The 13848-nt window shown below is 54.7% G+C and overlaps 1 protein-coding gene across 1 annotated transcript in view; it reads left to right on the top strand.

Annotated features, from left to right (window-relative positions):
• Positions 1 to 13848, top strand: part of LOC101422289 (disks large homolog 5-like) — an 82964-nt gene that overhangs the window by 61372 nt on the left and 7744 nt on the right. The window contains 10 exon segments of the mRNA XM_058299231.2: positions 436 to 548; positions 1209 to 1298; positions 1602 to 1752; positions 5221 to 5383; positions 5754 to 5887; positions 6572 to 6718; positions 7283 to 7466; positions 8041 to 8189; positions 9003 to 9173; positions 9816 to 10012. Of these exon segments, the coding sequence (XP_058155214.1) occupies positions 436 to 548; positions 1209 to 1298; positions 1602 to 1752; positions 5221 to 5383; positions 5754 to 5887; positions 6572 to 6718; positions 7283 to 7466; positions 8041 to 8189; positions 9003 to 9173; positions 9816 to 10012 (1499 nt within the window).

Here is a 13848-nt window from a genome sequence, read left to right as displayed (position 1 = left end):
GCACAGCTGGAAGAAGCCGTCCCTGGGTTGCGCTCAGGCCAGCCCCCCTTCTGTGACCTGCCATGCCCTCTGAACAAGGCACAGAGCCCCCTCTCCGGGCCAGCCTCTCCTGGCCCACATCCTCGGAGGAGTGGTTCCAGCCGCCTGAGCCCACCGGCTTCGGGAGCCCCTCTTTTCCCATACGGAAGTCCCTTTTTCACGGGAGCCCTGGCTGAAGTGCACTTGGCTGGCGGCTCCGGCTGTGTGGCCCTCTGTGCTGCTTGAGGGGCCCTCTGCCCGGGAGCAGTTTGCCCGTGAGCAGCAGAGTCCCAGGGCCGCGGGCCGCCCTCTGCCAGCCCAGGGGGTGTCGGTGACGCCCGTCGCGCGCACGTCTTCCCCGGGCGCCCCGCTCAGGTCTTCCTCCCTGAGCCCCCTCGCCCCTCTCGTTCTCTCCAGTGTCCAGCACCAAGGACGTCTGAGCCTGGACCTGAGCCCCTGGGTCTGCAGCGACGACCCTGAGATGAGGGCCTCCCACGGCTCCAACTCGCTGCCCTCCAGCGCCCGCCTCAGTAACCGCGCCGGCCGCGGTCGCCTGGCCCCCACCCTCGCTTACCTCCCCCTTCCCTGTGGGCAGAGCCTCCTGGTGGCCTGCTCCCTGCTGCCTCCGCCCGCCCCCCGTGGAGGCCGGCTCAATTCCACGCAGCCCTGCGGGCCGGTCCCACCCCGCCCCGCTCAGAGCCGCTCCCCGTGTCTCTTCGCTTCCTTCAGTGACCCTGCTGCCTTCCTGCTGCAGTAGCTCCAGAGGAATCCCGTGGCTAGGGAGCCTCGCTCTGGGCACCCAAGCTTGCACGCGACCTGGGGGAGGCATTCTGCTGTCCACTTGTGGGGACCGTAGCCCCACGTAGGGTCTTGCAGGTCCCCCCTAGACACCCTGAGGGGGTGGTTCACGGTGTTGGGGAGAGAAGACGGAGCGGCCGCTGCATGGCTTGGGTCACTGTCCCTGCCTGTGCGGTCCTGTCTGGAGTGGCCGTCGGCTGTGTGGCTTGTTCAAGGACAGGGGCTCAGCGCCTATCTTTCTCCATCTCCTCTTGTTTAGACCTCTAGGGGGTGAATGGCAAGGCTCAGCTCAGAGTTTTTGTTGTGATTGTACATCTCTCTGGTCTTCCAAATTGGTGGTGAGGGCTGGTGTTTAATCGTAGGACTAAAGTTTCGTCCCCTTGGAACTCTAGGGTCTTCGAGTAACTTGCAGTACAAGGCGGAACGCATTAAAATCCCGTCGACGCCCCGATACCCCCGGTCTGTCATGGGCTCTGATCGAGGTAAGCGCCTCTCGCAGCCCCGTCCTTGCCAGCCCTGCTCTTTCCCTTTCTCCTCACTGTTGAGTGTCTGGGTACAGCTGATAACTTGCACCTGCTTCCGTTGATCAGCATTTGCCGAGTCAGCCCTGGGCTTGGCGACTTGGGATGGACCCAGGCCCTGCGGCGCAGTCAGGCCCTGCGGAGGCCCCGTGGTGCAGTCAGGCCCCGTGGCACACAGCGGCGGGGACACGTCCTCCTCCTGGCCGTGGCAGCCGGGGCCCCTGGAGATGATGGTGGCCCACGAGCTCCCACGCTCTCTTGCAGGTTCCCTGTCACATTCTGAGTGCAGCACGCCGCCTCGGTCGCCCCTGAACATTGACACCCTGTCCTCTTGCAGCCAGTCCCAGGCCTCGGCCTCCACGCTGCCAAGGATCACAGTCAACCCCGCATCCCTTGGGGAGCGCAGGAAGGACCGGTGAGGACTGCCTGGGCTCCGTGTCATGGCCACACTGGTGGGTGGTGCATCCCACAACGGGGGCTCGTGGGCGCACACAGCAGGGGTTGGCGGGGTCCGTTGTTATTTGATCCCAGGACTGGGCCACCTGGGTTTGGGTTCCGCTGGTGCTCGGTCGTGTCTTGCTCTGGTGCGTCCCTAGTGCCACCCACGGGGCCTTGGGATGTGGGAGCCGTAGCCCAGCCTGCTGTGCCCCCAGGGGTGGGCACGTGTAGGTGACAAGGCAAGGAACAGGGTGGGCTCCTTCCACGGAGTGCCGCGGGGCGCGGTGGGCCTGCGGGGAGGGTGCTGGACACGAGCCTGAGGGTGGCTCCACGGCCGCGGCTGTCGCTCTGTGTAAACACCGTGAGTGCATTAAGTCGTGAGAGCCTCAGACTAACCCCAGTGTGAGTGACGTTGTTATGATTGTCATTAGCCCCATTTTGCAAATGAGAAAACTGAGGCTGGGAAGTTGTAGTGTTTTGTCTGTGTCACGTCTTAGCAGTGGGCATTGGGATTCACTCTTTGCCTTGTTCTTTGGTCCCAGAACAGCTATAGCTCTTGGTTATTATTATTTCTACCTTTTATTGTGAAATATACATAAAGGGGCAAAGAAAGAATATAAAGCCTAAATGTACAGCTAAGCCAGCGTGGTTTCAATTTTAAGTGCAGGCCAGTCCCTGCTTCGCTCTTAGGTTCACTGTAGGCCTCATGTCTGTCCGAGGCCACCCCGTCTATGAGTCCGTACTCCCCTCCAGACACGCTGCCCACACACACCTCGTCCCCCTCTGTCGTTCCTCCAAATGGGATTTGGTGGATCGTGTTTACATTTAGAAGGTCCTGTCCAGAGTGTGGGTCTTTAGGCCATCTCATTAAACTTGAACTTGCCTTTATTTAATCACGTAAAAAAGAACACAGCTGCCCTTGTCCAGGCGAGACCAAAAAGCTGAAGACCCTCCGTAGCCGTGAGCCTCAAAAGTGACCTTTGCCGGCAGGGTCGGGGAGGGCGGCTCCGTTAAGAAAATCTCGTGTTTGACTTGAAAGCGTGACCTTGTCAAACAGCCCGAGAGCCTGGGAGAGGGGTGTGTCCCCGTTCACCAGCGCCTGGCCCGTTAGGGGACAGTGTGAGTCCACGGGGAGGGCCGGTCCTCACCCACGGGGATTTCCCATGTGTGCACACAGGGACACGGCCTGCAGGCGTGGGGCCGGGGCTGGAGGTTCTCGACCCCGGCTCTGGTCATTGCGAGACCAAGACCTTCCCCTGAAGTCAGTGCGTCCTTAGAAGTAGAGGGGGTTTCGTCATGTCGCAGTCCAGTAATCCCTTCGCTCCCTGTGCCGTGCAGAGAGCTGGGGACTCCACTGGGAAGGACACAAGTGTTGTGAGCTTACGGCCTCATCAGAGAAATGTGATAACACGAGCAACCAGAACAGACAACACGTGTGAAAAATAATCCTGGGGAGCGGATGTAGCTCACCCGCTTCCCATGTGTAAGGTCCTGGGTTCAGTCTCTGGTACCTCCTAAAAAAATCCTTTTTACCCCTGATTTTGAAGCATACTGTCATATAACTACTCATAGAAAACTGGACAAAAACACAAGTCATCAGAGTAGAGAACACTTTACTTATTTAAAATAATCCTTTTTTTCCTGAGAGAAGGAAAAAACTAATCTCATCAACCAGAGATTTGATAACTGCTAACTGTTTGTGATGTGTATGTCTGTGTATTTTATTCCTGTTTCATTATTTATTTGTTATATATAGTCACATCTTTTACTTACTCTAAGCTCCTTGTCACATGAAGTATACTTCATAAACCTATTTAAAAGGAACCTTAAAAAATTGAACAAGATTTCAAGGAAATAGTGTTTTAACCGCTCACAAAAATGCAACCTCATTATCCTGAGAAAAATTAATTGTGCTTATGTTAAAAAATTAAAATCAGAAGATTAACAAGCAAAATCACCACACATGCCCTCACTTAGAGGTCCACTTTGTTAACATGTCGGTGGTCTTCTGTGATGTCGTCATGCGTGTGCATACATGTAAGTTTGCACGTGCACATTTGTGGAAGTGGAATTGTGCTGTACGGACCTGCCTTCTCGTTTCCCAGTGTGTCCTGTTCGTCTTTCCAGAGGAGTTGTTGTGATCGATACGTCAGTTGTGATGGCTCCATGGCTTCTGTTGAATGGCTGTTATTTTACAGTTGTCCTTTTCTCTTTTGAGGAAAGGGTACTGGTTAGAAGTGGCACAGAGGGCGGCGTGTTAAGGGAGGACTGTGGCGTCCCCGGCTGGAGCACCTCCTCTTGGGGGCACCTGCTCTCTGAGGTCTTGCACCTCTAAACCGTCTGCGTTTGGATGCAGGTTGAGTCATGGAGAGGACCTGGCCATGGACCAGGCCTGGTCTGAGCTGGGGAGGCCGAGGGAAGCGCTGCAGGGCGCCGGGGGAAGGGCCGTGCCGGCAGAGGTGTAATCTCAGCTCTCCTGCGAGGGCTTGGCTGTGGGCGGCGGGGACCCACCTGAGCCCGCTGAGCTCGTGGAGTTGGGGGGGCTCAGGGTCTCCAACCTTGTGCTCTAGAGGGGCTCCAAAGAGGGGGTCAGGCCTGCTGCCTGCCTCAGCTTGTCCTGGGAAGAGGAGGAGAGGGGTTTCCAGGCCCTGGAGAGTGGAGCCTCGGCTGTGTGCGGTCCCGGTCCTGGGGGAGCGGTCAGCCCCACACGGTCGTCTTTTCTCGCTGGGCGGCTGTGCCAGCTTCCTCCTCGGAGCGTTCCTTCTGTTCTCTGTCAACCTTTTGTGCCTTCCAAATGTCTGTACCACCACAGACCTCTTCTGAGACTGCCTGTGGCTGCCGGGCCCAGGTCCTTCTCCCCCGTGGCCCGTGGCGCGGGGGGCGGCTCCCCGGGGGCGCAGCAAGTGCATGGTCTTTCCATGGCTTCCATGCCGACTGCCGCTGCAAACCCAAGCCGTCCAAAGGGGGCCATGATCAATTTGCATCACCCTGGGTAGCCAATAAATATAAAAACTGATATTTTATACTGTCTTTCCTCAAGGGAATGTCACCCCAGAAGCCATCTCTTTTCCCAGGAGGGGGTTCTTGGGACCCTGCTGGAGTTTGTAAATTGCATGCTGTGTGAGGCAGCTCGGCTCACGTGGAGAATCTCAGGGTTTTCCCCTGCACGTATCAGTGTTTATAGTTCACATGGACCGTTCTCGTGTCTCTGGGATGGGGTGCTTTGGTGTCCATTGCTGCCATGTTCACATTACATGAGGTAGCAGGAACGTGCATCATTTGTCATGAGAGAGTTGGAGTAGCCACTCCTCCACCCGGCTGTGTCACCCCAGGAGCACCCGCGCTCCCTGGCCTCTTCTGCATAGCCCAGTTGCATGCCTGAGCACAGACCCTTCCCCAGAACTCTTTGGATCTGAGTCCCCCAAACTGCTGGCTCTCTTCCAAGGCCTTACGTGGAGGAGCCACGCCACGTCAAGGTGCACAAGGGCCTGGAGCCTCTGGGGGTCTCCATCGTGAGTGGTGAGAAGGGCAGGATCTACGTCTCCAAGGTGACCGGGGGAAGCATCGCCCACCAGGCCGGCCTGGAGTACGGAGATCAGTTACTTGAGGTGAGAGAGGGCTGCCCTCCATAGCATGTTCGTGGCAGCATTCTCCTCCTCCTCACCCTCCTCTCCTCCTCGGCCTCCTCTCCTCCTCACCCTCCTTTCCTCCTCGGCCTCCTCTCCTCCCCATCTGCCAGCCCACCCCCCACATCCCTGTCCCCATCCTCCAGCCTGCACCCCACATCCACGTCCCTATCCCCATCCCCATCCCCCAGCCTGCACCCCAAGTGCCCGTCCCCCAGCCCGCCCCCCATGTGCCTGTCCCCCAGCTCTCCCCCCACGTCCATGTGCCCATCCCCCAGCTCACCCCCCACGTCCCTGTTGCCCAGCCCACCCCCCACATCCCGTCCCCAGCCCTTTGTGGGTGTCTCCCCAGTTCAATGGCATAAACCTGCAGAGTGCCACGGAGCAGCAGACCCGGCTCATCATTGGGCAGCAGTGTGACACTGTCACCATCCTGGCCCAGTACAACCTACACATGCACCAGCTGGGCAGCCACTCACGCTCCAGGTGAGGCCGGAGGCCCTGGACTGTGGGCTGGGGAGTGGGCGGGACGGCGAGCTGCTGGAGAGCAGGGCTACCAGCTGCATCTCCTGGGCCTCCCGCTCCTGGGAGGAGGAGAGTTGACCAGCCTAGATTTTGGATGAGAGAGACATTTAAAGGGACTTGTCTCCTCCTGACACTGGGCGAGTTAACTGTGGGCCAGGGTCGCGCTGGGTAGCCAGAGGCTGAAGCCCAGGGCCGGATTCTCAGGCACACTCTGTCCTGAGCAGACCCTGCACCCCTGCCTGTGTCTTACCCCGGGCTGTGGGCCATGGGGCAGGTGAGAGAAGGGGGAGACAGGGTTCCAGTAGCCTAGCACGTTGCAGCTTAGTGGGGGGTCGAGACATGAGCCAAGGAAAAGGGACAGAGAATTCATGTGTCACCAGGGTGCCACAGGCATCAGTCCAGAAGTTGTCTGAGAGGACCTCGGGGTTGAGGACATAGCGGGCCCTGGACAGGTAGGGGAGAGGTGGACCGGCACCTCCTGCAGGGGACCGGCCATGCGCGTCCAAGCTACGAGGCACCTGCATCTCCTTGGGCTTCGGGGTAGGACCCACGTGGACCCCGTCCCCCCTTAGGACCCACGTTGTCACTGGAGGGGTGTGGCTCTGGGCGGCTGCCCCTCATTCTCCCTGCCCCTCCTCGCTCCAGTTCCCACCTGGACCCTGCGAGCACCCACTCCGTGCTCCAGGGAAACGGTGCCACCACCCCGGAGCACGCCTCTGCCATCGATCCCCTGATGGAGCAGAACGAGGGCCCTGGCACGCCCCCGTGCAAGCAGAGTGCGCCCAGCTCCAGGTCAGCCAGCCGGCACGGGCTGGGAGCCCTCCCTTTGTGCGGGCAGCCAGGCGGGGGGTCCTTGTGAGCCCCAGCTCTTCCTCTGAGCGCATGGGCATGGGGGCTGCTGCCAGCCCTCCCCACCCCCCAGCTGCTGCGTCCCCACCGGCTGCCAGCCACCCCAGCCACCCCAGCCGCACACCGGGTCTTTGGTGTTGGTAGGGGCGGGGAGGTGCATGCCATAGCTGCTCTTTTCCTCCCCCCCTTCTTTTTTCTCATTTTCCCATTGACTCCCTCTCTGCCCCACCTCTCCTCTCTCTTTTCCTTTTATCCCTCACTTGTTTATCAGGCTCGGGGTTGGGGCCGTCAGAGCAGTTTCACCCCCAGGGAGCGCCTGGTTTAGAGGGCGGTGGTCCTGGGCACAGGCTCAGTGGCTCAGTTGAAAGGCTACAGGAGGGTGGCAGGGGGAGGCAGGAGACCGTGAGGCAAGTAGAGCCCGGGTCCGGATCAGCCGCAGTTCTGACTTGCCCGTGCCCGCCTCCCCGTCTGTGCATGATCGAGCAACTTTGATTTTCTTCCCAAAAGGATGGTGGGAGATGCCAACAAGAAGACCCCAGAGCTGCGAGTCATCTTCATCAAAAAGTCCCAGCTGGAGCTCGGGGTGCACTTATGTGGCGGGAACCTGCACGGGGTGTTCGTGGCCGAGGTGGAGGATGACAGCCCTGCCAGGGGTCCCGACGGCCTCGTGCCAGGGGACCTCCTCCTCGAGGTGAGTCCTTAGCTGCACCCTGGGGGTCTGTCTCAGATGGCCCCGGGGACAGACAGTGCAGACTTGATGCCGGGTGACCCCTGGGTGATTTTATTTTAAACCCTCATAAACCCAGGGTGCTGCATAGACCCTCTGGGTAGACCCCTGGGAAGCCGGGGAGGCCTCTGCGAAGCTGTGGGCAGAGCCCCCCAGCCTGGCTGCGGGGGTCCAGGGGAAGATGATCTGCTCTTGTGCGCAGCAGCCTCTGATTTGACGGGGAGAGTTGTACCTCCCCTGCACAGGGTCCCCTTTTGATGGGAGAGTTGGTGCATAGATATTTAAAGGTTCAAGTGCATACGAGAGGGAGTGCTGTATTTTGAATATCTCATACTTGCACGGGGACTTGAACGTGGCTTTTCCTGGGCACTGGGGGAGACCCCAAGGATTCAGCCCTTCCTCCAGAGGGGAGGCAGGGGGGCTCCCAGGTAGGGGGATGTGGGTTCTCTGCCTCTTCGCCACACTGGCCTTTCCCGGCTGTCCAGGCCGCCCCCTGGTTTCTGCCCTTCTGACCCCAATCCCCCTCATCCCCGGGCAGTACGGCTCCCTGGACATCCGGAGCAAGACGGTGGAGGAGGTCTACATGGAGATGCTGAAGCCCAAGGACAGCGTCCACCTGAAGGTGCAGTACCGGCCCGAGGAGTTCACCAGGATCAAGGGCCTGCCTGGCGACAGCTTCTACATCAGGTGCTGGGCCTGGGGGGTCGGGGCCAGTGGAGGGGCCTCCAGTGGCGCTCCGTTCCTCGTCAGTGCCCCTGTGCTTCCTGCCTCCTAAGGGTAGGGCCGTGTTAGCTGTTACTTGACCGCCTGATCTGCAAGTCACAGCACGGTGCTCGTGACTTCGAAACACCCTTGCGGGCTTTGAGGAGCAGGTGGGCTTTCTTATTTGGGGTTTAGGGCCTGGGGGGTTTGGAGGCCACAGATCCCCCTTTCCCTCTGGTCTGCACTCCTCTTCCTGTCTTGCCCAGCAGTGTGCATGTGGACGTTGGGGTGCCTTGTGACATGGTGTGGGTGCAGGCACAGGATTAAGCATTTCCTGGGAGGGACTTTTAGCTTTCTTCATGATCCCTCAGATCTGAGAGCCCCCCCAAAATTAAGAACCACTGATCGTGAAGTACCATGTGGTGCATTTCCCTGTCTCCATGGCCTATTTCCATCTTGCGGGGTCTCTAGTCTGTAGGAACCATGGCCCTTGCCTTCAGGAGGGAAGGCATGCAAGAAGACCCATTTGGAAGGGGAGGGTAGGGACTCAGGTCTTGGCCAGAAGTTCTCAGTCTGAGGGAGATGGTGCTGCCCTAGTTCTAGGGCAAGGCACCACCTTCGTCCTCCTGTGCAGAGCACGGGCGCCCGCCTTCGGGGAGCCGCTGCAGAGTGGGAAGGCCCAGCTCCAGTTTCTGGAATGACTTTTTGGTCTGGGGGAAGCACAGTGCAGGAGAGCAGTCTTGGGGGGCGGCTCCTTCAGGGTGCAGCTCCCCCTGATTGCGTCCTCAACCCACCCAGGGCCCTGTACGACCGGCTGGCAGAGGTGGAGCATGAGCTGAGCTTTAAGAAGGATGACATCCTCTATATTGATGACACCTTGCCCCAGGGCACGTTTGGCTACTGGATGGCCTGGCAGATGGACGAGAACGCCCAGAAGATCCAGCGCGGGCAGATTCCCAGCAAATATGTGTACGTCTTCTCCAGCCCCGGGCCGGGGGTTCGGGCAGGGGCAGAGTGGGCTGCCAGCCATGGAGCTGTCCCAGGGATGAAGGGCAGGGGCCTGGGCTGCGGGGAGGGCTAAGCTGCTCATTCCCACCTCTGGTTGGCCAAGATCAATTATCTAAGGAACTGCCCCTGGCATAAATCAGAATTGTGCAGAGAGACAGTGGTGACTCAGGAAGCATAACTTTAAACGCTGTTAAGCTGGGGAGCAGCTGTAGCATAGAGGTTTGAGCACCTGCTTCCCATGTACAAGGTCCCAGGTTCAATCCCTAGTACCTTCTGAAAAAAAAAAGAAAAGAAGAAAAACAGGCTCAAGAAAATGCTATTAAGCGAGGGCTTTCGTGGCAGTTCCTTTGACACTGATCTGAGTAGAAAGTGGTAGAAATTCCTAAGAGCTGGCCCCTAGCACTGGTGTTTGTGCAACCCCCTGCAAAGGTGCGTGAAGGGGTCCTCGGTGGTGGGCTGGGTGAAGTAGCTATGAAACCTGCAAAGGGGAGCCCTGGAAGAGGCCCTGGTCCTGTGTCGGCTCTCACCTTCCTCATTGAGCAGTGTGGGCAGGGAGATGGTCCCAGTGGCCTTGCCCAGCGCTGCCATTCTCTGTGGCCACAGGATGGACCAAGGATTCTCCAGGAGGCTCAGCATGTCCGAAGTCAAAGATGATAACAACGCTGCAAAGACGCTGTCAGCCACCACACTCAGGTCCTTCTTTTGAAGGAAACATAAGCACAAGCGCAGTGGGTCCAAAGAAGGGAGGGATCTTCTGGCCTTGGACGCCTTTTCCAATGACTCCATTCCACTCTTTGAAGGCAAGTGGCTAAACTTGGTTTTCCAGTGGACTCTCAGGATTTGGATTGAGGTTTATCACTTAAGCCTCAAGACAGTGGCTTAAGCAACACAGGGTCTATTTTTCTTTCAAATGCAAGAAGGCTGGCGGCAGGCATCTGGGTTGGTTGGGTGGTGCTGCAGTTTTCAGAGTCTATGATCATTTTGCTTGCCACCCATAGTGTGTGGCTCCCGTCTTGGGGCTTCCCTGTGGTCACCATGTGTGTCCTTGCAGCTCTAGTCATCATGTCTTTGTTTCAGGTGGCAGAAAGGAGGCTGGACCTCTGCTTGACAACTCTCTTTAAATCACAGCCCCATGCTGTGGCTTCCACTTGTGTCTCACTGACCACTCTCATCTGCCAGGGACATGGGGAAAGAGGGATTTGGCTGGGTGCATTGTGGCCTCAACGTTACAGGAAGCCCTATTAGTAAGGGAGAGACAAAGATGGGCAGTGGGGAGGCCAAAAGCAGTCTCTGCTCAGGGATGTTCCTTCCAGAATGGCTGCATTTCAGGCTGCTTGGTGGTGACCCAGGGCCACCCATCTCCACAGGTCCTTGGCATCAAGTACCAGGGAAGGTCAGGTGGACCCTGGCAGATGGCCTCGAGGGTAGGGTGCATTTGTCCTGTAAAGCAGGCCCTTCCCAAGGCTGCTCTGGTTTTGGCCTGTAGCCCTAGGATGTGTGCCAGCTGGGCAGGGCGGGCAGGGGCAGGACGGGCATGGGGCATGGTGGGCATGGCTCAGGGCGGGCACAACGGGCAGGGGAAAGGCGTGCAGGGGCCGGCGGGAACAGAAGGGGGGGTGGTTTCCTTCCTCCCTCCCTTTCCTGTCCCTTCTCCTCTGTGTTTAAAATGGAGGCCTGGGGCTCAGAGAGTGGAGTTACCCACACCCTGGGTCCCGGGCTCCCCATTACTCTCCGTTAAGACTAGAGCCCGGGGGCCAGGTCTGCCTGCCTGTTTTTCCGCGGCCTGCGAGCTAAGGGTGGTTTTTATGTTTTTAAATATAAAATGTGAAAGGGACTGTTACCCCAGTCTCGCTCAGCTTTGCCGTTTGTCTGAAATGCATACTCCCGTGCCCTTCACAGGAAAAGTTTGCCAGCGCCTCAGTTAGGGCTAGGGCTACGCTTCTCCCTCATTTGGGTTTTCCTTCATTCCTCGCTGCCTGCTCTCCCCTGTCCCCTTCTTCCCTCTCGCAGGCACCGTCTCCAGTGCATTTGGGGTATGTCCTAGATATGTATATATCTTTGAAAAACAGCCATTTGTCAAATCTTCCTTTTAGTCCTTCAGTTTTGCATGATAATTTTTGAAATTGTCATTAAGTACATTTTAAATTAATACATATCTTTCTGGTAAATTGACCCTTTTATCATTATGAAATGTCTTTAGGTCTGTCATGTTTCTTGCATTGAAATCTATTTTGTCTGATTCAGTTATACAAGTTTTCTTCTGGGTCATCTTTTCCCATCCTTTTACTTTGAATTCTTCCTGTCTCTTCATATTTAAATATCTCTTATAAGTAGCATGTGGATTTTTTTTTTAATCCACTGTGACCATATATCTTTTTAAAAAATTCTACTGAAATATATGTACAGAAAAGGGCACATACATTTACTGAGACATGAACAACATAGAGAGTTTTCACAGCCTGAACATACATGTAATTGTTCTGGTCACTCAATAAGAGTATTTCATCCATTACATGAAATGTAATTACTGATATATTTGGATTTACATTTATTGTCTATTTGTTTTCTATTTTTCCTGCCTGTTTTCCCTTCTTATTTTTTTTTTGTATTAATCAAGTATATTTGCTATTTCATCCCACCCCTTTCCTCATCTCTTAGTTTTTAAAGTTATTCATTTTCATTTTATTCCTTTGTGGGGTTACAGTAGACTACACAACATGCATCACTGACTTACTACTGATATAAGTTATAAGGAAAGATTCTAGATCATCAGAATACTGTAATTTCATTTACCTCTTTCCCACCTTTTATATTAGCATTTTAATTCTATGTATACTTTAAACACAAGAGAGTATTATTGATTTGCCGGCCAACTGTTCACTTATACTTACTCTTTCCATTACCCTTCATTCCTTCTTTTTTTTTAAAGATTTATTTATTTATTTAATCCCCCCCCTCCTGTTGTCTGTTCTCTGTGTCCATTTGCTGCGTCTTGTTTCTTTGTCCCCTTCTGTTGTCGTCAGCGTCATGGGGAAGTGTGGGTGGTGCCATTCCTGGGCAGGCTGCACTTTCTTTTCGTGCTGGGTGGCTCTCCTTAGGGGGCGCACTCCTTGTGCATGGGGCTCCCCTACGTGGGGCACACCCCTGCGTGGTGCGGCACTCCTTGCGCTCATCAGCGCTGCGCATGGGCCAGCTCCACATGGATCAAGGAGGCCTGGTGTTTGAACCACGGACCTCCCATGTGGTAGATGGACACCCTAACCACTGGGCCAGGTCCATTTCCCCCTTCATTCCTTCTTGCAGTTACGTGTTTACTTCTGATTTTGTTTTCTTTCTGCTGAACACCTCCCTTCAGTATGTCTTTTAGAACAGGTTTGTTGTTGTTGATAAAGTCTCTCAGTTTGTCTGAAAATGTCCGTTTTGCCATCATTTCTGAAGATGATTTTCACTGGGGACAGTATAGAGTTTTAGATGGACAGGTGTTTTATTTAATCAGTTTAAAGGTGTTATTGACTGTCTCCTGGCTTTCATGATACATTCATTTCCCTTGGGCCATCATAACAAAATTACCACAAACCATGTGGCTGAAAACAATACACACTTTTCTCAGAGCCCGGAGGCCAGAAGTCCCACTCAGCATCTCTGGACTGAAATCCGGTGTTAGGAGAGTCAGGCTCCCTCTGAGGCTCTGGGGCGGGTCCTTCCTTGCCTCTTCCAGGTCTGGTGCCAGCTGGCCTTCCCTGGCCTGTGACCACAGCACCTGCATCTTTCTCCCTCTGCTCCATCTTCTCTGCCATGTGTATCTGCCGCTTACAAGGACACCCGTGATTGCATTTAGGGCTCACCCAGGTAAGCTCCTCCTCTTGCTATCCTTAACTGCGTCACCTCTTTTGCCATATAAGGTAATAGTAACAAGTTCTGGGGATTAGGACCTAAATATGGTTTTGAAGAGCCTGCTGTTTCTGGTTTCTGGAGAGAAGTCATTTTTCATACCCTTATTGTTGAAGGTAATATTTTGCTCCCCAACCCCCCATTGCTTTTAAGATTTGTCTTCAGTTTTCTTTATGATTATCCTGCTTGGGGAGTTCTTAACATTTTCTTGAATACCGTAGCTTGACACTTTGGTCAGTTTTGGAAAATTCTGGCCATTGTTTCTTTTTTGTTTTTAAATCTGTAATATTTTCGTATATCTTACTGTGGTGTCTTCTTTCCATAGGTTTTTTTTTTTTTTTTTGCATAGTTATTGTAATGTATTAAACACACTTGTACATACATACATAACTACATATATACATGTGTGTACAATTCAATATCCTTTTTAATATTTACTGTTTTCATCAGTGCTTTCCCACATTCATAAGCATCAGAGCTTCCTAATTTCACGTCATGAGGATCTAGGTTGGTCTCCCTGACAGTGCCTGGCAGAATGTCACTCAAATAATTGTTGGTTATTTGAATGGCCCTAGGTTTTAGGCTTTTCAATTATTTCCACCATTAAAAAAAATAAAATAAAATCATGGTTCTTTAACCACTATCTACCTTTCTGCTCTACTCCTGTTCCTTTGTGCTTTTGACCATGCCCGTTTATCTTTGACATGTTTTTTTCTCCGTTTTCTGTCTCTTTTCTTCTCTCTAT

This window comes from Dasypus novemcinctus, chromosome 6 (genome assembly GCF_030445035.2).
Source record: "Dasypus novemcinctus isolate mDasNov1 chromosome 6, mDasNov1.1.hap2, whole genome shotgun sequence".
NCBI classification, from domain to species: domain Eukaryota; kingdom Metazoa; phylum Chordata; class Mammalia; order Cingulata; family Dasypodidae; genus Dasypus; species Dasypus novemcinctus.
Note: the sequence above shows the minus strand (reverse complement) of the source record. Positions and strands in the feature narration are given on the sequence as shown.